This window comes from Drosophila subpulchrella, chromosome 3R, assembly GCF_014743375.2.
Source record: "Drosophila subpulchrella strain 33 F10 #4 breed RU33 chromosome 3R, RU_Dsub_v1.1 Primary Assembly, whole genome shotgun sequence".
Lineage (NCBI taxonomy): Eukaryota > Metazoa > Arthropoda > Insecta > Diptera > Drosophilidae > Drosophila > Drosophila subpulchrella.
The window spans coordinates 15629844-15656811 of record NC_050609.1 but is presented as its reverse complement, the minus strand read 5'-3'; the positions used below and the strand labels follow the sequence as shown (position 1 = coordinate 15656811).

Here is a 26968-nt window from a genome sequence, read left to right as displayed (position 1 = left end):
CTCCTCCTTTTGCAATATTCATGCAATCAAAGCTGCAATGGGCTCCAACTCCTGGTGCAGCTGCTCCTGCCTCAGCTGATCCCTTACCAGGCTTTCAAATGGGATTAGATGTCGATATCCTGGCTAAGTTGCCTATCTAACGGGCATCTGGCTTATTTTTGTGCCAGCCGCTTGATGGCTTTTAATTACGATGGCTTGGATTGCTTCCTGGCCCATTGAATGCTAATTTCGAACGGCTTTCAGCCGGAGGAAATGAGGCGCATGAAAGCATCTTTGGCTCCCCTGCAAGTGAAGTGTCTGCTTCCGGTTGCACTTTGCAGCCCTCCATCGGGTTTGTCTATATATAAATAGCCTACTCTGCCCCCCATCACACCCTCTTTAGCACACCCCTTTGCTCTTCCGTCTGGCCAGGCAATCTCCTCTTATGCGTGAGTGTCTCCAGTGCACTGGGAAAAAAACAGGGATTTTATCTATGCTTTTTTACATCATTTGTAGATCAGGAAATATTAAGTTGACTTTTTAAAATTTAATGAACCAAAAATATTTTTACTTTTTTGTTTTGACTTTAATATTGGATCGAAAACAGTTTCATGGCAGATGGCCAAGTCTAAGAAAGAAGTTTACTTAATTAAAAAAAAATTATTAAAAATATAAGTGTGTTTAACCCTAAGTTTAACTTTGGTATAGCCAACATCCAGAATTTTAATGAAAATATATAAAACCTACATAGAAGGACAGATTGAAGAAATATCTATGATTGCATTTGAAAACAATACATTTTACATTTTCTAAGAACAAAGGGGTTTTTCAAAGGACTGCAATCCAATATTTTCAAAAATCGTAACAGATGTATAAGACATCTCTCCAATTGTTATGTGGTTTAGATGGTATTTTTGGTAAAAACTTACTAAAAAGTTTGGTAGAACTTCTCCACAAGAAACGAGTAATATCAATGTGTTTTTTCTTAATAAGAATATATTTTCTCAGTGCACATGTGCATGGCCTCATATATATTTTCGCATTTTGTTCGTGCGTCACGGTGTCAACCGCAGTGCCCCGTGGCCCCTCCCCTACCCTTCCACTCCGCATCCCTTCCGACCCTCCATCTCACTGGGGGACCTGCCTGGTTTTGCGGCTGGTTGTTTGCCCTGGCACGTTGATGGCCATAAATACAGTTACATATGTTTGCATTGCGGCCAGATACTGACCACCCCGGCACCTCCTGGCCACCATTTCCCAGGACGACCCCCTATGCCTGCTTTGCCCGCACCGTTCATCTCGTTAAAATTCTCATTTCCTCCTGGCTTACTTTCTGTTTGTTTTTTAAATTTCGCATCGCATTTGGTTTACGAGGTTTAATTAAATGTTTCACTTGGAACGAAAGAGTTTCGCAGCCATTTGAGTGGCATATTAATCGCTTAACATATGCGCATTTCAGTAGTTGAAATTAATTAAATTGTATTTATTTATCAACTTATTTTACCAACTTAATCAGGTGTTTTTAATAAAACTCTGAATAAACTTAAGTGAACAGCAAAATCCTCAAATTGTTATAAAGGGGGTGACACAAAAATAGCTATAAACTTGAAACCTCCTTAAATGTAATTTTAGGTGTCTAAAAGTATGCAGTAATAAAGCAAAGTGGTGTTTCTGAACGTATTCATCGCACTTCTGAGCTTATAATATATTGTTGCCTACTTTTAGGCAGCTAAGAATCACATTTTAAAGTGATTTTAAACCCCTAGTGATTTGAGAAGCACCCGTAATAGTAGCACTGATCTGGTATTATTAATATTGTTTATGATATTAAGACAATTCTTTACATATATTGTAAGTAGTTGTAAACACAATATTTTAAATTCCAAGTAAAATAATACAAACTAAACTTAAGTTCTAAAATATAATTTAATTTTTAAAAACAATTTCTTACTCCGTTTTCTTTTCCCCGCAGTGCTGAACAACTGGAGACTACAGACGACTCCCTAGAAAACCGAGGGGCCTGCGAATTCGGAACGATCTCAACGCAAAAATGGCACCGAAACGCACTGGGCAACAACAGCAACAAGGGACGCCACCAACTGGGCAAAAGCCGCTGCAGCAACAACAGCAATTAGAGACAACAACAAAGGCCCGGCAACGATATAGAGCGGTGGAAAAATGAAACAAAAACCAGAAACGAATTTTCCACTCAAATTTGCATTCAGCCAAAGAAGTACAGAGGTCTAAACAAAGAAGGAAGAGGAACAACACTCACAAAACAACAAAAAACGGGGCTCACTAAGAAAGTCGCCAGTGAAAAGGGGTCAGAGGGCACGCACACACAAACAGACCGCAACACAAATACCAGCATACAGAGCGCATAAAACACATAAAACATTCAACACACGGACACAAAGGACGACGAGTGCATTGTGAACAATTTTCAACGAATTTCCAAAAGTCTACAAAACAAATTTAACAAAAGTTCATTACAAATAACAAAAGAAAAGCATAAAAAATATTTGAAATTTGCTCTGTGATTTTCTATCAGAAATGGTTTAGTAATCCAAATAATAATAATAATAATATTTAATAAAACAAAGTATTTATAAATATTGCTAAACTGCATTCCAAGCAACCAAAACAAGAGAGAAGTTTATCAAATCCCCAAGGAAAAGCTTTAAATTCAATCGAAAACGTAAACGTAAACCAAACAATTTCTATAAATATTACCAACCAAAGTTTATTACACTGCGCCTAAGTAGAGCAGCTAACGCTAGTCAAGTACCGAAACACGTCAACGAACTCCGATCAGAACCACAATTCCTCTGAAGGACATCCACAGACCGGAGCCATGGACGAAATGCCCGACCTGTCGCACCTCACGCCCCACGAGCGGATGCAGATCGAGAATGTCCTCATGCGGCAGAAGCAGGAGGAGGAGAAGCAGAACGAGATCATGCGGTGAGTTGGGGGGATGGTATTATTTGGTTATATTAAACCTTGCAGTAAAGATTTGTACCGAGAGGATATGATTTATCGACAAAAACCACATTTAATCGTATCGTATCGAAAATAACGTAAAGTGTGATGTATCTAAATTAGAAATATCGAAAAATGTTGTGGAAATCGAACCGATCAAACTGAATATTGATTTATCGTATAGTTAAAATATCGATTTATGTATTTACCTTTGCATAAAATGTCGATACAGTATCGATATATAGATAATTACATCCCTAACATGCAGTCCTTAAGAATTTCAAACTTAAATATATTTTGACAAGATTTCTTGCATGCTTCCTTATTTTAAACAGTAGGCCAACAAGTTAGCAACACCTTAATGTAATTTATCGATCTCAGCATATCCGATAACAAAGCATACAATAATAAAAAGCTCATAGCATAATGATAATTACGAAAGGAAAATTAAAATATATATTATGCATGTAAAGCATTTAAGGACATGAGTTAATTTAGAAAAATGTAGTATGAACAATAATTATTCAGTAAAAATAATCAAGGATGATGGTTTTCATTGCAAGATCCAAATTAGCCATCAAAAGACACATTATACATTTTGCAATGTTCTTTAATCTTAATGTAGTCTCGTGTTAATTACATAGAGTATCCCTACCCTAAATATATATTCTTAAATCCGAAATTTACTCTGTGAAACTCCCATTTAATGCTGATTTCACATCTTGATCCCCTGCAGGCGGAAACAGGACGAGGTGGTCACGCTGGAGATGCAAATCAGACAGCGCTCCGAGCAGCAGAAGAAGGCTGGCGTCGAGCTGGATGCCACCTGTCACATATGCCTTAAGACCAAATTCGCCGACGGAGTGGGCCACATTTGCCACTACTGCAACATTCGCTGCTGCGCCCGGTGCGGCGGTAAGGTGACGCTCCGCAGCAACAAGGTGAGTTAGCCTGCAGCCCATTCCATTCACCTGACAGCCAACCAGGATTCCCTCCTCTTCTATTGGGTTTAACGCGCGTGACAGCGGAAAAATAGTCTAGTTTTCTTTTTGCTTAAGGGTGTCGAGCTCATTTTCCGCTTATTGACAAATAGGACAACGCTGGTGCCAATATTACTGGCGACCCGGCTGCCGCTTGACTAAGCAGCCATCACTCATACGCCCCATTGCCACATCGACAGGGCTATTGCCATAGGCCATCGCCGCTTGTTGCCAACTGTCCCCAGTGACGCGTGGAGCGCATGAATAAATGCCCTTTGTCGCCTTTCAGTCCGCCATCGCCATCGCGGATAATTGGCGAGTGGGTAGTGGGTGGTACGGATCCCTATCCCAAGAGCCTGGCCTCCATATCTCCTCTTCCCCAAACCCAACGCCTCTCAATTTCACACTCATAATTTAGAAATAATTCCCAGTTTCAAGCGATGCCTCTGGTCAAGGATATGAGATGACGGAACCCCTTGGGGGGCCAGAAATAGATTATAACTATGTGTAACATCTTTCTGGGCATCGGAGATGTACCAAATCATGCACAATAAATTGGCTTGTTAGGAAAAGATTTATAATTGCAGTAGGGGTTATCTTGTTGAAGTCAAGGCTACTTAAGAAATGGGACTCCTTTTACTGAAATATTAAATTCCATTTGTGTTACATTTATATATTTTTCAAAATATTTGCTTTAATCTATACCCAGTTTAAATATTTTATTTATTTTTTGAAAGCTTAAGAAATCATACACCCTTCTAATACATTATTCCAAAGTCCTCTTAAAACTTAAAAATAGTTGAATTAATTTATTCCTCAACCGCTTCTTGCTTTAAATAATCTTATTGTCTTCTGTACAATATATACTCCATGCCACTGTGTCCTATTTCGGGTTACCTTAACCAGTAACCTTGATGGCAGGATATCTTCTGCTGGCATTGAAGAAAGTCCCTCCGAATTCTTTCTTTTGAATCCACTGCTTCCCCCTCCCAGTGCATTGCATTTCAATTACACTTTTTTCAATTTTTATTTAACTCAGTGAACCGTTTCCTTGGTTGTTTGCCCCTCTTCTTTTTTTTTTTGCGCTGCCCAGGCTTATCATTTTCTGGCCCTGCTGCCAAACGTTTTTCCGTTGAACTGCTGCCAAAATGTCACACACATACACACACACAGAGAGCGCCAGAAAAGGGCAGAGACGTGGGTTTTTTTTTTGGGAGGGAAAAAAGGGGGCTAAGAAGTGAATGCCAGGGCGCAAAATGAAACGAGATGGGCCAACAACTCCGAACAAATGCCAAATGGAATTTCAATTTGGCTGTGACACGATTGCACCGTCGCAAGGTGTCCCTTCCTCAGGATAATGTGGCGAATCTGGAGGCGCGGAAGTGGAACGTCAGGTGGTAAAAGCGGTACCGCTTCACCTTTCGATCGTTCTTGATCTGATGCACAATGTGCATATTACTGAAACCCGAAAAATATTCAGGCGGATTCTGCTCGACAAAGGTGGTCATAAAGATATAACCCCTCAGAAAGCGGACAATTCTTTCGAAGTAGTAGAGGAGCCGGGTACCATCCTCAAACTCGACCGCATTCTCGAGGTAGATATCATCCATATCCTCCTCCTCCTCCATCTCCTCCTCCATCTCCTCCTCCTCCTCCTCCTCCATGTCCTCCATGTCCTTCTCCTCCAGCTCCTCAACCACCTCCTCCTCCTCTTCTACCTCCTCCTCCGCCTCCTCCTCCTGCTCCATCTCATCCTGGACCTCCTCGGATTCATCCTGTGGATGCTGTATCCCTCTAACACTCAGATTTAGTGACTCGTCCATGGCAAAAGCCTGGTTGCCAATTTGAAAGCGTGTCGCTGGCTATCGTGTAAATTCCCCGGTGTGTCCCGGAACCTTCGGTGTGTGTGTGTTCGATTGATTGAAGCACCTGTGTAGACTAGATTGGCTTCAATCTTTTTGTACATACATTGAAGGGAAGGGTTGAGTGGAAGCCTAAGCGGATGAGAAAAGGATCTGGAGTCAGTGAAGATTTTTTATGTAATTTAAAAAATTGTCTGCTTCTTAAAATCATTTATTTAAAGATTTTCTTAATTTAAAAAAAAAACTCTTTACTCAAAATATCTAAAATATAAATCAAACCATTTTTGAGTGTAAAGGTTTTATTAATTTGATCTACATTTTATCGCTGAGTTATTTGAGAACTAGAAACAGTTTTCGCCCAGAATTTTAGAAGTTACTGGAGATTTTAGTATTAAGACAAAAGGTGTCGTTTATTCAGTAAATTAAAAATTTTAAAATGTTCCTTAAGAGCAAAAAAGGATGGTAAATGTTCTGTCTTTCTTTTATAAACCAAATATTAACCAAATATATATATAAATCAAATATAAACCAACTTATACTTGCATACCACAACTTGAAATCCCAATCCTCAAGCAATGCTGTCTGTCTTCCATTTTAAAACCTGCATCTTAAATTATATATCTCCTTACCCTTTCAGGTTATTTGGGTGTGCATCCTGTGCCGCAAGAAGCAGGAGCTGCTGTCGAAGACTGGCCAGTGGATCAACAAGACGGCGGCCCAGCAAGATGGTTTCATCCGACGCATCGAGCCGGATGGGAGCAGCGTGAGTAGATGCTGAAGATGGGACAATCAGGGTGTTTATGGTTTATACGACAGGACATATCGCAGCATCCCATCGTGGATCCGCACGACACCACGGACAAGCGGCCCAAGCTGGAGCGGACGCGCAGTGCCGCCGAGAAGGAGAACCTGCCGATGCAGCGGGCGGGCAGCATGCTGAGGCGCCAGTACTCGCAGCAGGAGCAGCCCACCAACCGCCGCCTCTCGGCCTCCGACAGCGGGATGGACCCCATGATGAGTCCCGGCCAGCAGATGCAGCACCACCACCAGCAGCAGCAACAGCAGCGCTCCAGGATGCAGCCCATGAATCCGCAGCAGGCGCAGCAGGGATACGGAGGGCAGCAGCAGCAGCAGAGGTCGGGTGGCGCCTATCCCGACGACGACCCGCGATACTATCAGGTAAGCAGAGTACCAAATATGTAATGATTAAGCCAAAAAGAACACCCCTGTTTAAGGCAATTTAGAACATACATTAGAAAAGTAATCTGCTCTTGAAAAAAATAACTTGTATATAATAATAATATCATATTCATATTAGGATGCTAAATAAATTAGGCGTTAACTCTAAATTTCTAAAACTTTAATATTTCTTAGAGAAAAGCATAAAAAAAATTTAACAACTAAAAAAAGAAATGTTTAATAACGAATTGGGATGGGTTTGTTGTATTTTATAGGAAGTGTGAAACTGTTTATTTACAAATTTAAGTGTTACTTAATTTGACACTTATGAGCTAAACAAAAGTATACCTTTTATAAAATAACTACAAAAAAAGCTTAATAAAACCTTTATGATTGTATCTTTTAGTTGCCAATAAGTGAAAGTGTGTATATTTATTTTTTAATCACCTAAAAATAAAAATGAATTTAAAGAGATAGAAATTCCAAAATATGATACATTTTACTTTAACATTAAATGCAGGGGCTAACTATTATCTACGGCTCTCAATAAATGTTTATAATTTAATTTAATTGTTTCTATTAGACGTTAATTTGTAAAGATACATTTTTTCATTGAGGGCTAGCCCCGTAAAATAAATATTACTTCGTTGATGACTAACACTTATACATGTTTAAATATTTTGCAGGGTGAACTGGACGGCCTAATGAGGCAGCATCCGCACCTGGCGCATCCCAGCCAGGTGCAGCCGCAACATCCGCCGCAGTCGCAGTCGCACACGCAGCACCAGCAGCAGCAACAACACCTAATGCCGCAGCAGCATCGCCAATCACCGCAGCAACATCCGCAGCAGCAGCAGCAATTTGCAGCCAGGCAGCAGCATCAGCAGCAGCAGCAATCCTACCAGGCGCAGATACACCAGCAGCCGCAGCAACATCCGCATCAGCATCCCCATCCACAGCAGCAGCAACACCAGCAGCATCAGCAACATCAGCAACACCAGCAACATCAGCAACATCAGACGATGCAGCAGCAGCATGGCCAGCAGGCGGCGCAGATGGGTGGCTACCAGAAGCCGCCACCTTTGACCCGCAACCTGACCATCAGCGGGGGTCATGCGATGGACTCCAGTGCCTACAGCCAGCAGCAACAGCAGCAGCAGCAGCGGCGCGCCCTGGCAGGATCGCAGTACGCCTCGCAGCAGCAGAGGTCCTTCAGCAGCTCGGAGGAGGAGTTCCAGCAGCAGCTGCTGGCCGCGCAGGCGCAGGCGGCCGGTTCGGGGGGCGTGGCCACGGTGACCGCCGGCTCGGACTATGACGGTGAGTTGAGACGTTTTGTCCAATTCGCATCCACCCCCCCTCCCACCTCCCCCTGCTCTCTATCTCTGCTCTATCTCTGAGATCCCCGACTCTATATATCCCTTGATATCTATCGCTTCCATATCTCTAAATATCCCGCAAGGCAATGCCCCCCAAAAATATCCCAAAATCCATTTTAAATGTTCCTCTCTGTAATTCACTATCTATCTCTCTGTGTAAACTTTTCTTTGGCTCGCTCGCTCTACCAAAATCCTATATCCTTTATAAGAAAAAAAAAAAGCAAATCTTTCGAAAACGTAGCACTCTCTTGTCTCACATTGGTGCGTTGTCTTTTTCTTTGATTCGTTTTTTGAAATCCAATATTTGATGTTCTTTCCGAAAACCAACTCAAAAGTCTTTTAACCTCTGTTTTGCCTCATATTTCTGTGTTTCGTTTATCGGTGTATATACTTTATATATATGTTTCTTTCTTTCGATGTCTATTAAAAAACCATCTGTAAGCTAACTTTAAGCTAAATTTAAGGCCTTAAGTTCGATTTAAGCTGGATAAGGAAACCCCTAAATTTGCGCTTAGCATAGGAATGAAAGTTTAAGCTGTTAAACGGGAAAAGTTTTCGCCAAACACTTTCTACCCGCAAAAGGAGAAACGCAACTTGCATGCCGGGGGCTATAAAAATAGAGAGCTCACACAGACACACTCACACACGGGGAAAATTGCGGGGGAAAAGCGAGGAAAAGCGAGGAAAAGCTGGGGCAAAAAGCGAAAGGCGAATGGCGAGGAATGTTTTGTAGCGGAAACATTTCGATGCGCTTATCTCGGGGGCACTTGACTCTCGGCGAATGCAAGGGAAAATCTGAAAAGGGTGGCGGAAAAGCGTGGGGGTGGTGGGTGGTGAACGGTAAAAGCGCACAAGAAGGTGCCGCGGAAGCGGCGAAAATAAAAATAAATTGTTTACAGAGAGAGAGGCCAGAAGAGCCACTCTTGGACGCTGCACACTTTCACTCGGCTTCGCGATGGCCGTTAAATGCAATCAGCATAAATTATATGCCAGTGAAAGGCAGGAAGGTTGCACACAGCTGACCCGAAAACACATTTTCCAACAGGGAAAGGCAGTGAAAATGGAGGAAAAAGGCAGGCCGAGCAGCAGCTTTTCCTTTTTGGCAGCCACCACAAAACATCAAGAAGTTGGCCAAGCAGCTGCACTTGCAGCTGATGATGTCGCTCTGCTTGGTGGCCGTTTCCTTCCGAAAGGGGGTGGGATTTCCTTAGGAGGGGGGAGGGGGGGGGGGGTTTTGTGTCAAAGGGGGCGGCTTTCCTCGAAGGCTGTTCCTTCTTCTGCTCTTCATGTTTTGAGAGATGCCGGGCCACGTTGTCAAGTGCGATGCTGGCAAATTTATTATCCTAATTAGAAAGTTTCTTGTTGGCACTTGCTGCAGTTCTGCCACCCTTAAGCCCAACCCCCACACCCCTCTTTTTTCCACCCCCACGACAGGCGACAGTTTGGCATGCACTCAGAGAAATAGCCATCAAAGTCATCAATCATAGCCTATTAAATGAAATTTCTATATAATTTAAAGAGCCTTTAAAATTCATAAAAACTTCAGGCTTATAAAAAGGTTAAAGGGCTTTTTATATTAAAATAAATTACAGTTTGGTTTAAAAATAGTTTAAATCTCTTCACTTTCTGATTTGGATATACTGGTGAACAGCATCTTATAAATGGATTCATATTTTTAGAGATCTGGAACTAAACTAGACCTATTTTTAAATTTTTTTTGCAAACAAAGTGTAGTTTATTTTCTTCGAGTGTTTGTTTCGGTGGCAGTGCAACATGCGGCACTTGGTGATTTAAATTTTTTATTGCTGCACATTAGCGCGCAAGTTTCTGGCAAGCATGTTGCACTTACACCGCCCACCGCCCACCGACAAGCCCCGCCCACTCAACTCCTTCTGTCATTTTCAATTTCCCAACAAACTAGCATATAATAATTATTGATTTCAACTTTGGCCCCGCAAAGAGTGTGTGTTTGTGGGGCATAAAATTAGGCGCACAAAATGTAACAGGCCCACCACTCAACCACCCCCTCTCAATATAAAAAAAAGCACCACCCACCTGATCTGGCGTGCAACCACAGCGATAACCAGGTGGGGCAAACTTATGTCTGCATCCCGTAAATTAAATGCCGAAATGCAGCAAAGTGATAAAGAAATCGAAACCGAAGTGAAAGTCTCGCGGGAAGCGGAGAAAGTGGGGTGGTGGGTGGTGGTTGGTGGACTGGGTGGATGCCATGTGGCTCGTGTTCTCGGTGCAACTGCACTCGCAACTCACCACAGTGGTGCCAATGAGAACCCACCACTCTGCTGGTTAGTTCACAATAGTCCACCGCCAGACGTCATGCGTTGGAATTTCCCGTTCGAAAACTCGCTTGGAAAATTCCCACACACCATCGTGGTGAAGTAAGACGCATGCGCTGTATTTTCTTACCCCCCTTTGGCAGCCCCCTTCGATGTTTTTACATCCACTTCTATGGCGGTGGGCGGTGGGCGGCGGGCGGTCAAGTGGGTGGGCGAGGCAGAGGAGCAGCTGATGTTGGCGTGAAGCGCGCGTAAACCCACAAAAAGTTTGGCTTAACCCACGATTGAGGAAACACAAAAGAGCTGGATCTATTATAAAATTGTTTTTATGCTGTTTCTAAATGCTAAAATATATTAGTAAAATATTTTTATAATATTTAATATATAATATATTTTAGCATTTATTTTTATAATATATAAAAACATTTTTCCAATATATTTTAGCATTTTTAAAACAGATTGATGGTCATAATAGATCCAACTCTCTTATGTTTCCTCAATCGTGGGTTAAGGAAAACTTTTCTGTAGAAATTAAAAAAAAATATAAAAAACACCTTTAAAATATGTACAGCAAATCTTAATCTTTATTGGAAATATATTTTATAAATTTCAGTCAAATATTTTGATTTCTTTAGGAAATTCTATCAAATTCAAATTCAAATTTAAACATTTTTAGATCTTGTTTATAAAGCATTAGTAATGTAATTTCCAGGAATTACGTTAAAAAGTACTTTATTTTTCTAAAACACATTTCAGATATTATAATTTCCAGTTCAGCTCTAAAAGCTCAAAGTCTCTATAAGTCAAGGCACATAAGATTTTATTATTATTTTGGTTACTTAGATGATATTTTTAGCCCCAGAACTTTGACTGTAACTTTTTATTTCGGGTAATTTACCGTCTGTGAACTCCTGAACTCTTTTTAATAACTATCCCAATCTGCGTCACGTTGGCCACTTTCGGCTTTTCCGCCTCCTGGTGCCTGCAAATCGGGGGAAGTCCCCTTTCCCAGCTTGGGTTTCCCCTGCAGCGACGTCATTTCATTCAGTGCCTCTGCGTTTTTGGGTTTGTGCAGCGTCATGGTGCCTACTACTGGCAGTTAGGATTGCACTTGCACTTGCAGTGGCAGTGGCAGTGGCTTTTCCCAGCTTTTCCGCATCCAGCACGCGCGGAAAATCCAACCACCCACCCACCGCCCATCGCCCACTTTTGCTGGAAGGCAAAGACAAACACGTTGACTTTGCCAGAGATTCGCCTTGAAGGTGGCAAACACAAGCACAGGAAAAACCCGCTGACCCTAAAGTGGGCGGTGGGTGGGTGGTCCTCAAGAGTGGGTGGTGGGCGGTGGGCGGTGGGCGTTGGGCGGCAGCAGCAGCAGCAGCTGTCAATGTTATCGCTGCTGGCTGCTGCGTCGACTGAGGCAGCGACTGCGGTGTTGGCCACGCGCTTAACTTTATTTTTAGTTCGTCACTGGAAAAGCCATGGGAAAATGGACGCCGTGTAACATTGTTATTGGAAATGTTGTAGGCTCCAACACAGGCAACAATAACAAAAACCTTTCTCGAGAGAAAGCGAGAGAAAGTGGGAGAGAGAGAGAGACAGAGAGCGCGCGAGTAGGCGCAAGGGAAAGCGAATGGCAGCGTAAAGCGAAAATTCCATTGAGATTTTTTATGAAATCGAAACGAAATTAGTTTTCGATGAACTTTAAAGGCGAGTAAACAGCCGCAGCGGTCCTTCTCGCAAAATTCGCACGTGTGTGGCAAAAAAAAAAAATAGAAAAGAAAAAACACGAGGAAACCAATATTCTACTATCCGTAATATAAGCAAAAATACGTTTGCTGGAAAATCGGAAAATCCCCGCTTAGCGGAATACGAGTGAAAAGCGAGTGAGTGAAAGCGAAAGCAAAGCGGGCTGAAAACGAAAGCCAAACTCTGTGAAATGTGAATGTTGAGTTAAAAATAACCTTGGGCGGAAATTGTATAAATACCTAAATAAAATAAAGGAGTTGAAGGCGGCCTGACATGTGGCTGTCGGGCGGAGAAAGCGGAGAAAGTGCAGAGAGAGCCGCGCCAGTGAAACATAAAGAAATGCACTTAATTGGCCATGAAGCATAAATAATTGGCAACTTGGCATTGAGCAGCAGCCAAGGCTAATTGGCCAGCAGCGGGAGTTAACCAAAAAAAAAACACAAACCAATAACCAGGCAGAAAGTGTGAAAATTGAAATGCAAAAATTCGCAGTAAAGTGAAAGTGAAAAAAAATAAAAGGTAACCACGACCTTGAGATCGCTTTAAGTCCTGCCCAATTGAGCGAAAGCGTACCCAACAGCCAAGGCGAAAAAAGCAAACAAATTTGCTCTCGAATCAGTCAATCGACTAACAATACACTGCGCAAATTGTGGCGCCCAACGGACGCTTTTGCATATGGCCAACCACCCGAGCCACTCAGCCGCCCACCGAACCGCCCACTGAACCACCCACCCATCCACCTACGACCCCGAACCCAAGGCACTCGCTTGGTGGGCCTAAAAACCACCCAACCACCCACTAGCACACACACCCTCGCAAAAAACAAAAAAGAAAAGCGGAGGCAACTTAATATTATTGTTTTATTTTTTGTTTTCTTTTTTGCCATTTTGCTGTTGGTTAGCAGGTAGAAGGAAAGCGCTCGATTTGTTTACTGTACTGCCACGCAATCTTTATGTGGGTGGTGGGTGGTTGGGTGGTTGGGTGGCTAGGTGGGTGGTGCTCCTTGGTGCCACCTGAGCCCCACTGTGTGTGTGTGTGTGTGTGTCTGTGTGCGGGGTGGTTGGCTAACAGGCCCAGCAATTTGTACCACAAATTAGGCAACGGCCTAAAACAGAATTCCAAAACAACAGCACCAGCTTCAAAGGGATCTGTAAATAAAAAAGAAACCAAAAATAAAATACAACCCATGGAATTATAACTTACAAGAACTAAAATTTAAACCATATTTAACAAGCCGAGTTTTTTGAGGTGAGTGTCAGTTGCAGTTAGTGAAGCTTCTCTTGAATTGCACCCACAACAACCACAAAAAACCAACAACTGCCACACACACTCAGATCAGCGAACAACATTCGAACCACAAACAAAATGCTTAGACAGCCAAAAAATGATATATTTAAATGCAAAATGCAAATAGATTAGCACCCAGTATACAGAAATGCTTATAGCGCGCAAAAAAAAGTCTGACAAATGCCAAAAAATAGAAATACTGCCAAAAAAAAAACAATCAGTTACAACAGCAACTTAGAAAACAACAACAGCTCAGCAGCATCAACTACAACAAAATCAGTTGAATTTTCCGAAGAAGAATGCAGAATAGCCACTTTTGGTTATGAGCCAAAAATTTGGTTTCCCTCAGTTAGGCTTTGGGTCAAAATAAAGTTTGAATTTGTAATTGAATAAGTGAGATTTCGGTTCAGAACTACTTTTTATTGAATATAAAATAAGGAACACTACTCATAAAAGTTTGTATAACATTTTAAGGGATTTCATTGGAAAACAAAAGATGAAGATAAGTTTTAGTAATGTTAAATTTTGGTCAGAATTATAGAAAATATGTGTATGACAAGACTGAAGAATTCGCGTATCTTGTTTTTTACAGATATTTTAGATTAGTATTAAGGTGTTTAGAAAATTCAAGACATTTTCAGACTTTCGTTTATTTTATTACCTTAAAAAAAGTTGAAGAACATTGCTTAGAAATTGATTATTAAAATAAACCTTATTTAAAAATTATTAAAAATTAATGACTGCACAGAAAAGTGTGAGATAACATAGTTTCGGACCTGGGAAATAACTAAAGTTTGTAAATTTGTATCATTTGAGTGTAATAAATTAGCCTGAAAACTATAATATTTTTAAATGCTATTAGGCAGGTGACTCCACCCACACTCATGCGAATTCCACCTCACTTGGCCAAAATACAATGCGCTTTATAGAGAGCTCTCGGTGTGTAAGTTACACGTTTCAGCTTCCGTGTTAGCCGCAAAATGTGAATGTGTGTGTGTGTGTGCAATGGTCAGGCCCACAAACTTCCAAAAATCCACCGCCCAAAACTGTGCAACAAATTTGTGAAATGAATTACATTTTCGATTAAGCACACACACAAAATCAATGGGTGCTAGAAGGACCTGCCAGGGGGGGACTTGGCCAGCTAAAATGGCAACCGCAACATCAACGCGAAATGTGTCGCATATGGGCGACCAGGCTGTGAATAAGTAAATATAGACCGCATATCCTGCGTGGGTATGCCAGTATATGTGTGTGTGTGTGTGTTACCAGGATATATGAACGGGTGTTTGGGCTATTTTAAAATGCCAGCAGACCAAGCTGAGGATCTTTGGGGAATGGGGCTGAATTTAATTAAATCGTTGACCAACACTAACAGTTGACGTTGATGTTGCCTGCTCGTTGCTGTTGTTGTTGTTGTTGTTGTTGTTACTGTTGCTGTTCATTGTTGTTGTTTGTTTGCATGTGCAACTGTGCGTATGAGTGACATTAATGCGAACATTGCGGCTGGCCCACGCAGAAAGTGCGTGAGTGTGTGTGCGAGTGTGCCGCCTGTCTATTTGTGTGTGTGCTATTTATGCGCCTGCGTGTGTTTGTGTGCGAGTGTTTGGAGCGGTTGGTTTAAAAATAGCACAAGCCACGGCTGCTTTCTCCCATTTCTCCTGCTCATGATGATGATTTTAGTGTCCTTTTGCCAGCCCAACGCCCATTACACCTACTCCCCCCCCCCCCCCCCCCCCCTCCTTTGCCAATCCTCCTGTCAACCAAACTGGCTTGAATTTATGGCCAAAAATATAAAACAGGAAGCAGCAGGACGCACACACACACACACGCATATATGAATGTAAAATTTGTTTGATTTTTTGGTCTCTTTGTTTGTTGCACAATGCGATGATTGTGCGCAGCCTTTCTCCTAAAAACAACAATAAGAAAGGTCGCCAAGGGACAGAAATGACCGTGTTTTTGTGTACATTATTGATTTTTGCTTTCTTTTCTTGGTCTTTTGCGCCTTTCACTTGGCTGCCCCAACCCCTAGTTGTTCCACCCAAAAGCAGATTGTGCGTGTGGTTTCTCAAATAATTTACTTTACTTTGGCTTTGTTTTACTTTCGTGCCTTCATTTGTTTACATTGTTTTTATTTAATTTTTTTATTCCTTATTTTTGTTGCCTTTATTTTTATATGTTACTTGTTTTTGTTTTGTTTGCTGTTGCCGTTGTTGTTGCCCATTATGCGCACAATAAACGTTTTGTATCGTGACCAAAGTCAAATGAAAGTATGCCAGGGGTATGGCCCACAAAAATCCAAGAGTATGTGTGTGTGTGTGTGTGTGTGTCGGAAAACTAGTTTTTCTTTCGCACCCAAGGCGATTGTCTGAGTGAGTGTTGGCATGTCTAAGTCTGCAGCTGTGTGAGTGTGCATTTGTTTTAAAGAAATGGTTGGAAATGCGTTTGCAACAACTTTTATTGCCTACTTTCAAGGGCGAACAGTAAGCTGCCATTTTTATCGAGTGCAAATGTATCAGTAATGAAAGTTGGAAAGCTTTTAGTCTGCTTATGAGCACTCAAAATTATAAGTTAAATATGAGTACCTAAGAATAGCAATAATATGTACCCTTAACATTTAGTTGTAACTTTTCCTGTTGCTGAAATCCCTCAGATACCATTTAGTTTACCCCTAAGCTAGGTTAGTAAGCTAGTTAAGCCCTAGTCTAACTCACATTTACCACTCGAACTCACCTTTGAAATATTCTTTTCATATATTTTTCTCCACTCTTTCTCTCTCTCTGGTCTACCCTGAAAATGAAACTCCAACCAACTTGCCCGCCACAATAAACCATTAAAAAAAAAAAATACCCAAAAAACCAAAAAACACCCAATGAATAATATATAATGAAAAACCAAAAATAAACATCGAATAGCAGGTAATTTTGGCGGCGTTCAAGGTGTCCAAACCGTACTCTCGCCCGGCGATCTACAGATTCATGCAAATGTAAGCGAAAAGAACTAAGTCCAGGCCCAAAGGCATTTAATGCGAATTAATTTGAATGTGTGTGTCTCTTCGATGTTATGTTTTCTTATGAGTTTCCCCCCCCCCACACACACACGTCACAAGCGAAAGCAAGGAATGTGCGATTTTCTTAGTTGTTAACTTTGTTTCCTTTGTTCGAGCACTATCGTCCCCCTCACTCACACTTTCTCCCACACTCTCCACCACTTTCTCCTACCTAGAATTTTTTGATAATAGCCATATTAAGCTGGTGGTGATGCAATCAAGCGTTTCTCAGTCCGCATTTCTTTTGCTTCGAATTCTACTCTCTCTCGATCATCACTTGATTTCCTAAAACCACACCTCTCCACACACTCAATCACACTTTCTCTTTATGGCTGTGAACACACGTGTTATCGTTACTTGACGAGATTTTCGAACACTTTGTATCCTTTTGTATTCGTTACTTTCTGCCTCTTTTATGTATCTTCTACGTTTTTAACCCTACCTGTAAATGTGACCTAAAACAGAAAAGAAAATTTGAAAAAAAACAAGAAATCTTGGTGAATAATTTGCATGGATATCGTAACGCTGTTTCCCGTTTCCTCCTTACTTCAACCAGAATCTACACTGCCCAACACACAAACACACCAGAACAGTCAGTCCGCGAGGGCCACCCATACTAAAACCCCCCAGATACCTCGATACCACCGATTACCCCGAACTTTTAGCTTGTAACTTAATGCTCTTGCAACTTTTAGCCACAACAGATAAGTATTTCAATGCCTCGTACCTCTCCGAACCCCTGAAAGCCGGGCACATAAACCCTGAATCATATATTCTCCCGGTCCTGGCACTTTTTTTAGTCCCAGCAGTCGCGGGCACTCGTAGCTCTAGTCGTAGGTCTACTTATGATACTCGTACTACCCATATTTAGCTTACTCATGCAGTTCTGGTCAAAGCTATGGCACTGTCGCCGATTTTTCGAACATTTTATATATATTATTTGATTCAAAAGAAATTCAAGTCAATAGATTTTAAAATTTTCCCATTAATTTAAATTTTGGTTGATTTTGACACTAGGTCCTATATGAAATGACAAGGTTTTGTCTGCACTTAGCTCTAAGAAAAACTTATCACAAGTTACTCTTTGCCATAAACATTTTATTTCCTTGAAATTATTAAACAAATTGAAACAATGTTTTTTTTAAACATCGGTTATCTTTAGGTTATAGAAAGCACATTAAAACTAGTTGCGACCTTAGTATCATTAATTTATGAAATACTAGAAACCTTACCAAAATTAGAGCTCAACATTTACTGAATCTTTAATGAAATTTTCGAAAAAACAAAGGCGTTACTCCATTTGCCACAAGAACTCCAACTCACTGGGCTGGATGAGAGTCCCAAAACTAAGTCTTATATCATACGTATTTGTTTGCTTTGAACTTTTGCTTTCTCAACCGATCGATTACCATTTATGATTGTGTGCATTTGTTGAAACATCTGAAAAGGACAACAAACTATGGCAGGCAAGCGGCGCAGTCCCCCCAAAAACCGAAACCCTGAAACCCCCCGAAGAGCCCAAGAAACCCCTTAACCACCCAAAAAAGAAATCCCCCAGAGCAAAACCCACGTAGTAGCGTTTATAGCCACACCCAATCAACATCTACCACCCCTACAGGCGGGCGCCTTCAGGTGCGCACCTCTTTGGATCCGTGGCGCCAGCAGCGCAGCCTCAACGAGCGGGATCTGCTCAGCGCCGGCGGCGGTGGTGGTGCTGGTGCCCTCGGTGGTGCTGACTTCCGCCAGCGGCTGTACGCCTCCGCCGATCAGCGGGATCGCTACGAGCTGCAGCTGCAGCATCGCGAGCGCTTGGAGCAGTATCCGCTGACGCGTACCGCTCGATTGGACGTCCAGCAGCGCAACTCGCTGAACCGCAGCAACCACGAGCGGCATTTCTCTAGCGGATCAGCAGGAGGAGCGGGTGGAGCGGGTGGTGGTGCTGCTGGCGCCTATCGACGTGCCCCGCCCTTGGCAGCCGCCGGCGGCGGTGGCAGCAGCAGCAGCAGCACCACTAGCAGCAGCTACTATCCCCAGTCGAAGCAGCCACAGATTGTGATTGGTCCGGGCACGGGCTACGATCGGGGATTGGGAACGGTATCGGGATCAGGATCAGGAGTATCCATGGCAGCGGCGGAGGCCGGAGCAAGGGGTGGCCAGCGTAGTGGCCTGCTGGGCGCCACGAGGGGCGGCGGTGGCAGCAGCTCCGTCAGCTCCACAGAGGCAGCCTACTGGGATGAGCCGGCCACCAGTTCCTCCTCATCGGCGGCCCAGGATTCGCGGCGCTTCACCGAGCGCAGAATAAAGAAGACGGTGCGTTTCGATGCCCATGACGAGGAGGCCTCCATATTGGCCACCACTGCCTCACTGCCACCGGTCACGGGAATCCTGCCCTCCACGGCCGTGGATGTGGGTGCGGCCACCATATTGAGCAGTGGCAAGAGCCTGGAGGCCGGCGGAATGGGAGTTCCGGTGGCAGGCGATTGGTCGCGCTGGGAGGCCGAAAGGCAGGGCAGCCAGGACTCGGCCACCAAGGATTCGGGCATCGATACCAGCAGCACCTTCACCAGCAGCGAGGACTCGAATCGTGGAGATGGGCCCAAGGTACACACGAACACATGGCTGCGGGAAATGGATGAGATTGAATTCCAGATGGGCAAGAATGCATTGTGTCTGTGTAGAGTCCTCCTCTTTGTCTCTTTCTATCCCCCGCCCCCGTCTGAAAACCCACTTTCCGTTTGTCTGTGTGAAGAAAAACCCCTTGGAATTCCCGATGAAAAGATAACCCCACCAACTTTCTCTGTTTGTTGTTCTTGTCATGTCCAAAAAGCAACCATAAAGCCCAGACCATTATCAAGCTATGATATCGTTTTTGGTTATCACTCCCAGCTCGCAACTAACTTTCAGCTATTATGACAAAACATCTTGACAATTTCAGCATACAAACTCACTGAAAAGAAAAGAAAACCCCAGAGATATTCGAACTCCCTCACAAAGTACAATAATCGTGCATGTCCATATAATACAACTTTCCGAACTTTCTAAGTGTTGTGCTTGCATGCAGATACACCCAAAACAAATACCCCCTATTAGCACGACCTGCATGACCTCTAAATGTCGTTAGTCCACTTACGAAATTTAACTAACCCGTACCTCGACTTGAGGGAACTCTTGAAACGTGTGTGTTCTCAAAACAAGTAGGAATACCAATGAAAACCAACTATGTATCTATATCTATGCGCTATGCCAACTATCCGTGATTGAGTAGAACACGTTTCTAGCCTGTAAGAAACAAAAACAAAACCAACTTGAATGTGAAAAAGTGTACAAACCGTTACTTTCTACTGTTATACATATGTTTTTATCGTTTACCAACTCTAATTGTAAGTTTAACCTAGGGTTTAAGTTCTATGTCTAAGGCCTGTGGGCGGTGCAAAAAACAAGCTAACTAAAAACAATTCTACTTCCCGCATACGATGGCTCCCCACCGACACCACATCCAACAACCAAAAAAAAAATCTATGCACGATCATCTGCAATCCGAACTGTAATCTGTACAACCACCAACAAAAAAACAATAACCCCACCAAAAAAAATATAATACCATCACCAAACCAATTACCATCCCACACCCACAATCGCAAATCGATCGCTGCAAATAGAACCCGGTGAATTGGCAAACATCCGCGGACAATACTCGCCTGATCGGGCACATGATATTGCGTAAATACTATGATGGGGAGGATATATTAGGCTTAAAGGTCAACGGCGGTCAGCCCCTGTTAACGGGAACGGGAACGGGAGGATCGGGAGTCGGAGGCCCATGCGGGGCCATTGTGGAGAAGGTGAAGCGCGGATCGGTGGCCGATCTCGAGGGAAGGATTCGACCAGGTAAAGTGCATCCCCCATCCATCCAGCCATCTCATTCTCTGACTTTTCTCTCTATCTCTTCTATCTATCTGTATCTGTGATCAAACATCCAATCCGAAACCACACATCCATCCAACGATCATCCATCGACCAGGCGACGAGATCCTCGAGTGGAATGGCCGCGGGCTGCACAACAAAAGTGCCGACGAGGTGTACGACATCCTCGACGAGAGTCGCCTGGACGCCCAGGTGGAACTGATTGTGAGCCGGGCGATCGGCAGCGGCAGCGGCGGTGGCGGCGGCAGTGGCGGGAGCAGCAGCAACGTCAGTCCGATCAGCGGAGCCTCCGGCGGATCAGGCCACAGCAGTGTGCCCGCCCGGCGCTCCTCGGCCAACTTCCCGCACAGCGGGCTGGCCAGCAGCATGGCCGGCAGTGCGGTGGTCAGCAGCGGCGGACGATATCTCCAGCGCAAAGGTACTATGCCATACCACACCATACCATATATATGTAGATATGGTCACCAAAGAGGGGTTGTGTGTCTGTGAAAGAGCGTGACTGAACTGGGGTATCCTCTGTGCAGGAAGTTTCTTGGGCTACATCCCATTTTCTAATAACAAATTGTCACATTAACACATTCATAGAACAAGTTTCTTTAGTCAACAGCATAGCTAATTACATTTCGTAGATAAAAGCTGCAGAAACATTTAAAAACTTGTTCATATAATAATTCGATACGATAAACATTGGGAATTCCCAACTGCGGGTTATTTTCAAATATTGTTTGAAGTATACCCTATAAATCAGTGAGATATGATAAGAGATCTGTTAAAGTAGGTACATATACACATCTATTGATCAAGCTCAAAATTATTCTTCTGCAAAGATAGTATATGATTTCTATAAACATTACTTTCAAGTGGGCACCATTATATCATCCATTAAAAAAACTACAAGATAATAACCGAATCACTGACAGTACCACAAGAAACACGCCAACCCGACTTTACCGCAACTCCAATATGTATATATCTTAAGCCCTAAGATCCTAACTCTAACCAAAATCCATCACACAGCTCCCGCCGTCGAGGCCGTTGAAATCCATCGGGACAAGCCCAGTGTGCTGATCACCTCGCCCGGTTCGCCGGACATCCACACGAGTGTTTCCGGACCAGGTTCGGTAGCAGGATCGGGTTCGGGCTCAGGATCTGGATCTGGACTCCGGCAACGTGGCGGCGTCGGGCAGACGCAGCGCCTGGGACCAAGCCACAGTACCCACAGCCACAGCAGCAGCGGGAGTGGCAGCGGCAGCGGCAGCAGCACCAGCAGCGTCCACGCCCCCGCCACCGCCCACGGCCCCACCCACGCGTCCGCTTCCGGTTCCGCCCCTGGCGGCCTGCACGGCACAACGACGGCGGGCCACCATCACCACCCGCACCACTACCATCCGCACCAGCATCCGCATCCGCATCAGCATACGCACCAGGGTCCGCCCACCGCCCACCTGCAAGGCCACGGGGTGGGCGGTGGCATCGGCATGGGCAGCGGCTCCGGCACCACCACACAGCACATCCCCATCGAGGGGCGGCTGCAGCTGAAGCTCGGCTACGACCAGAACACCCTGCAGCTGATCGTGACCCTGGTCTGCGCCACCGGTCTCTCCCTGCGCCAGAGCGGAGCGGGCCGGAATCCCTATGCTAAAGTGAGTAAATCAGTTGGAACTGGACATTTATTCTAACTGATCCTTAGTCAGAAGAACCCAATATCATACCATTAATTAAAAACTTTACTACAAAATATGTTATCTATCGTTTTAAAGAGATCAGAGAAGTCATAAAAAATGCTACTTAAGTTTTTTAATACGTGGTTAATGTTATTTCTTACATTTCTTTAAATTCAGTTTTTCTACTTATACACAAAAATATTTCTATGCAAAAGACCATTACAAAATTGCAAATATTGTTGAGTACATTAAACAAGTTTTTAAAATGATTTTAATAATCTTAAGAGATAAAATACGCTTGGAAAACACTTTAGCTCTTAGGAAGTATAACCTAAAATCACATTTAGTCCTTAGGAGTATTTTCAGATGATTTTCCCAATAAATATAATAGGTTAGAATTCGAATTCGAATGATTTATTAGGCTATAAAAGTAGTTCCGAAGAGAACTAATACATTTGGTATTCACTTTTGATTTTCACCAATTTCTTATTTAACATAAATGCATGATAATTTTATTTTTACAGGTGTTCCTTCTGCCCGATCGGAGCCACAAATCCAAGCGGCGAACCAAGACGGTGGGCACCACCTGCGAACCCCGATGGGGCCAGACCTTTGTCTACTCCGGTCTGAGACGCTGTGACCTCAATGGCCGACTGCTCGAGGTGGGTTTGCCCTCATTAATACTTGTCCATCTGGCAAATGCATTCTTATGGTTCATCTCCAAAAGGTGACGCTGTGGGACTATGTGCGGTATGGGGCCAACGACTTCATCGGCGAGGTGGTCATCGATCTGGCGCACCACATCCTGGACGACGAGGCCGAGTGGTATCAGCTGCAGCCCCACCAGGACACCTCCTATCTCGTATGTGTGGGCCGTGGCTCTTTAAGTTCGTTCATTTGGTTTCCATTTTGCGTTCGTTCGTTTCCGTTTCCTGGTTGTTAAATAGGTGTTGGTAAACACTTGAAAACGATGGAAACACACAGAGTTCAGAGTTTCAGACCCGCGAACAAAGTTTTGGCGAGTGAAAAACTTAACACAAAACTGGCTAAGAGAAGAATGGAAAATGTTATCGTTTTATTATGTTTTATTTATTGGTTTTGTAAAGCTCGATGTTTAGGCTGTTTTAGTTTTCACTTTCAGAAATTTAAAAATATTTCATTTAAATACTCTCAGTGAAAGTGAAGGCCAAAACAGACCTGGTAATGTCCTTTACCCACCCTCCACCCCCGCAGCAGCTGCCCGGTTTGAAAACAAAATTATTAACTCCAGCATTGTCATAATCTGTTTATTTTTTCGTTGGTTTTATGTCCTGCACCCGCCAATACATCACCACCCGAAAAAAAAACACCATCCACCATTACCAACACCAATAACCATACAAAATTGCGACGCTAAATTTATGACAACAACCAAACAACAACCAAACAACAACCAAACAACAACCATACAACAATCATACAACAATCATACAACAACCATGTAACAACCAACAACGAAAACAGTTACGTGACGAGGGCAGCGATGTGGACGGCCTGATACTGACACCGACAGATCATTTATCACCGCCGAGCACCATGTCGCGTCTGAGCGACTCGGACACCACGTCCGACTGCGACATCGATGGAATGACTCCGGGGGCCAGCATCTCGTCGATGGGCAGCTCTGCGAGTCCGCCGCCCCTGCTTGAGGTAACAGTCACCACCAACAACTTCAATCAAAAACCAACTCTAACAACTATAACAACTTTAACAACAACAACATCAACAACAGCCTGAGCTACAATATCAGAGCCACATTACACACTGAACCAACCAATCCACAAAACCGAAATTGAATTTATTATTTCGTACATACATATGTATATAGTACACACGGAGAAAATGGGAGGGATTTCACATGCGAAGCCAAAACAACTGACAGCAACAAGAGTGAGGACACCAGAGACACTCACACGCGCATACATTAGACTTCAATCGCAGTTTGCCACTTCCAGTGGCACTCAGACCCCCACACAGATACATACATACAAGCGAGCATTTCCGCCCACTGTGCCACCCACTCTCACTCACACACACATGCCCACATTTGATGCGAAAATAAAAAAACTACACTGTATACTCTTGCTTAGGAAATAGTTATGATAGATACTATATGATGTTAATAATATAAAGAATCTATAGAATTGAGATATATATACAGAAAATATTATGTTTCCAATAATAATACGAAAGAACCCTAAGGATTAGATCAGTGCTATATTAAACTATATACAAAACATTATAAATATTGCATTTTTTAAGAATCCTATGGTTATTCCTTTAATATTATTATGAACTTAATTGTTATCAAAATTAAAAAACTATTAGGATATGTCTAGATCTTCAAAGTCTTAGTAGACCAGTCTTTATAAAAGCAAGAGTATACATTCGTTGGTGCTTTGCATAGTGTGCTTACTTGGGTTCCTATAGTTTGTTATCTCTCTCTCTCTCTCAATGTGTGTGTGTTTTTTTTCTAACTGTAACTCACATATCACATGCCATGAGCAGCATCAGCATAAGCATCACCATCAGCAACCCAACGAGTTGCCCATCATCAGCATCAGCACAGCAATCGCAAACAAAAAGAATAACGAATAACCATACCATGTGCTCTTTGAGAGGGGACTCCATTGCGGTTCCAGTTCCTGTTCCTGTCAGTTATCAGTTCTCAGTTCGCATGCCACAGCACACAAGAACACTGTACAAGAACCCCTATACCAAAGCACACATATTCCAACTGGTTCATGGTCAGGGACAGAATCGGACTGATGCCGACTGTTCATGTTTTTGGCCAAGATACAAGACATGACACCACCCAGCAATTGTACAAAGTATTTTCGTTATCATGATGTTTTGAGTTCGTTTGAAACTTTTATTCAACTAATTGGTGTCGTTGTTTGGTTGTGCGTGTGTTAAATTTTTCTCTCTCTCTATCTCTCGAACTACTGCCTCTATCTCTTCGAAGTCTAAACTGTCGTTCCACTAACTCTCTCTACTAAAAATCTTAAGCCCTTAAACCAAGCCCGACTTGGTCGCGTCTTTTCAGCTAACTAACGATAACTATTGCATTTAAGATGGAAATAAATCTAGTCTAAGTCTCATAAGCCGAATGTTATAAGTTAAGAATCCGTGTAAACCTAAACTTGAGAACACATACTGTCTCCCAACAAACTGTCTCTCTGTCATAAGATCCACTATCGAACAGCCATTGAAGAGCACTCGAATACTTGAAAACTTGAAAACCGCTTTGCATGCCGTTGTAGAGAACCGCTTTTGCCCATCCATCCATCACTTAGCACCTGCGAATTGCCCGTCCTGCTTTCCTTGTGGCTTCTTCACCTTGTAGCTTTAAGTGTGTAGCGTTGCGTATACTTGATGTGCGTTGAGTTAATCGAACACAGACCCCCAAAAAAAAGAGACACCCCCAAAAAGATAATCCAGAGACACTACCACACAAACACAATGTAAGAGCCCAATAATTTAATATTCCACACACATTTAATCCGCATCACACTGTGCTCCAGACTCTCTCCATTCATTTTGATCATATGTAAATTTCTCTATTGTCTACTCCTTCTTTTTCTCTCGATTCTAACCCCTCACTGAAATCCAACCCTAAACCAAAACCAACCACTCCCCACCACCCTGTTGGAAACCCTTTCGTCCCGATCCACTCCGAATCCAGCTCGATCTAAACGAGCGTCGGTCCCGACGAGACATGTCGCCCCAGGGCCGCAAACGGGTGGCCGGGATGGTGGCCCGCGACTACCGCACTGTATCTGGCATTGGACAAAGTTACCACAATCAGGTTTGCACCCAAGCTAAATTAACGAACCACCTAAAAAAATGGCCAAGAAGAAGGCAAACAAACAGAACAGTACAGACAACGAAAACACTCCAGGATTATATCTAGATTATACCATATTCGGGGTAGAAATATCAGCAGTTAAGAGACGCTTATCTTTCAGTACGATCCACTGCCTTTCGTTAGTTAACCCCTGTAAGAGATAACTTCCAAAAAACACCTCTTCTAAGAGACTCTTACTTATGAAGCTTTTAGAGCTCTAGGGTCATATCACTGACTCACCCGATAATCAGTCCAAAACATATCTTGACCATCCTCAAACCCACAAGTATAGCTAGTTTAGTTAGACCAAAAAACCACTGCCAACTTACTGCACTTTCACTTTCAGAGTTTATGCTAATCTTTTACTTAACCCAACTAACCGATTAACCCACTAATAATCTAACAAGTCGCGTGCGGCTCTAAATGTATTTTGATTGATTTCGTTTCGAAAGTGTATTCTTATTCAATTTGAATGGCTCTCTATCTTGTGCTCTCTTAACTATTAACTCTTAACTCAGTACCTACGTTTAACCATATATGAACTTACCTGTATTAATGTTCTAGTAGAAGTTGCAGTTACAGTTAACCAAAGACACAAAACACTCCCAGACACAAAAGACCAAGCACTCAGAACCACTCAGAACCACCCAGAATCACTCACATGTCTAGCTTATAAGCTCTGATCCGAATGTTTGTCAGCATCCCTGTGGGGATCATGGAGCTTCGTGTCCAAAGGGTGCACCACTAAACC

At 43.0% G+C, this 26968-nt stretch overlaps 2 protein-coding genes across 30 annotated transcripts in view; one reads left to right on the top strand and one right to left on the bottom strand.

Moving 5' to 3' along the window:
- Nucleotides 1-26968, top strand: part of LOC119558043 — a 46586-nt gene that overhangs the window by 5525 nt on the left and 14093 nt on the right. For 10 of the 29 annotated variants that reach the window (XR_005220153.1, XR_005220135.1, XR_005220151.1 and 7 more), the window contains exons 3-15: nt 1952-2943; nt 3698-3902; nt 6441-6566; nt 6620-6982; nt 7669-8299; nt 18362-19344; nt 20403-20631; nt 20765-21085; nt 21685-22310; nt 22856-22993; nt 23059-23193; nt 23835-24020; nt 26056-26178. Coding sequence is in view for 2 of the 29 variants with exons in the window: in XM_037871209.1 (XP_037727137.1) it covers nt 2834-2943; nt 3698-3902; nt 6441-6566; nt 6620-6982; nt 7669-8299; nt 18362-19344; nt 20403-20631; nt 20765-21085; nt 21685-22310; nt 22856-22993; nt 23059-23193; nt 23835-24020; nt 26056-26178 (4176 nt within the window). In the remaining 27 variants the exon portion in view is untranslated. Of the gene's footprint in view, nt 1-1951; nt 2944-3697; nt 3903-6440; nt 6567-6619; nt 6983-7668; nt 8300-12289; nt 12542-13519; nt 13653-16609; nt 16681-18361; nt 19345-20402; nt 20632-20764; nt 21086-21684; nt 22311-22855; nt 22994-23058; nt 23194-23834; nt 24021-26055; nt 26179-26968 lie in introns of those variants that run through there. The other 19 variants (XR_005220157.1, XR_005220144.1, XR_005220156.1 and 16 more) reach the window with 14 other exon arrangements.
- Nucleotides 4798-5615, bottom strand: LOC119558107. The gene has a single exon (XM_037871326.1). The coding sequence runs from the start codon at nt 5612-5614 to the stop codon at nt 5291-5293; it is 324 nt and encodes a 107-aa protein (XP_037727254.1). The 5' UTR covers nt 5615; the 3' UTR covers nt 4798-5290.

Bases quoted from the DNA above. Each gene is read 5' to 3' on its own strand.
- LOC119558107 (XM_037871326.1), bottom strand. From the start codon at position 5,614: ATGGAGGACATGGAGGAGGAGGAGGAGGAGGAGATGGAGGAGGAGATG.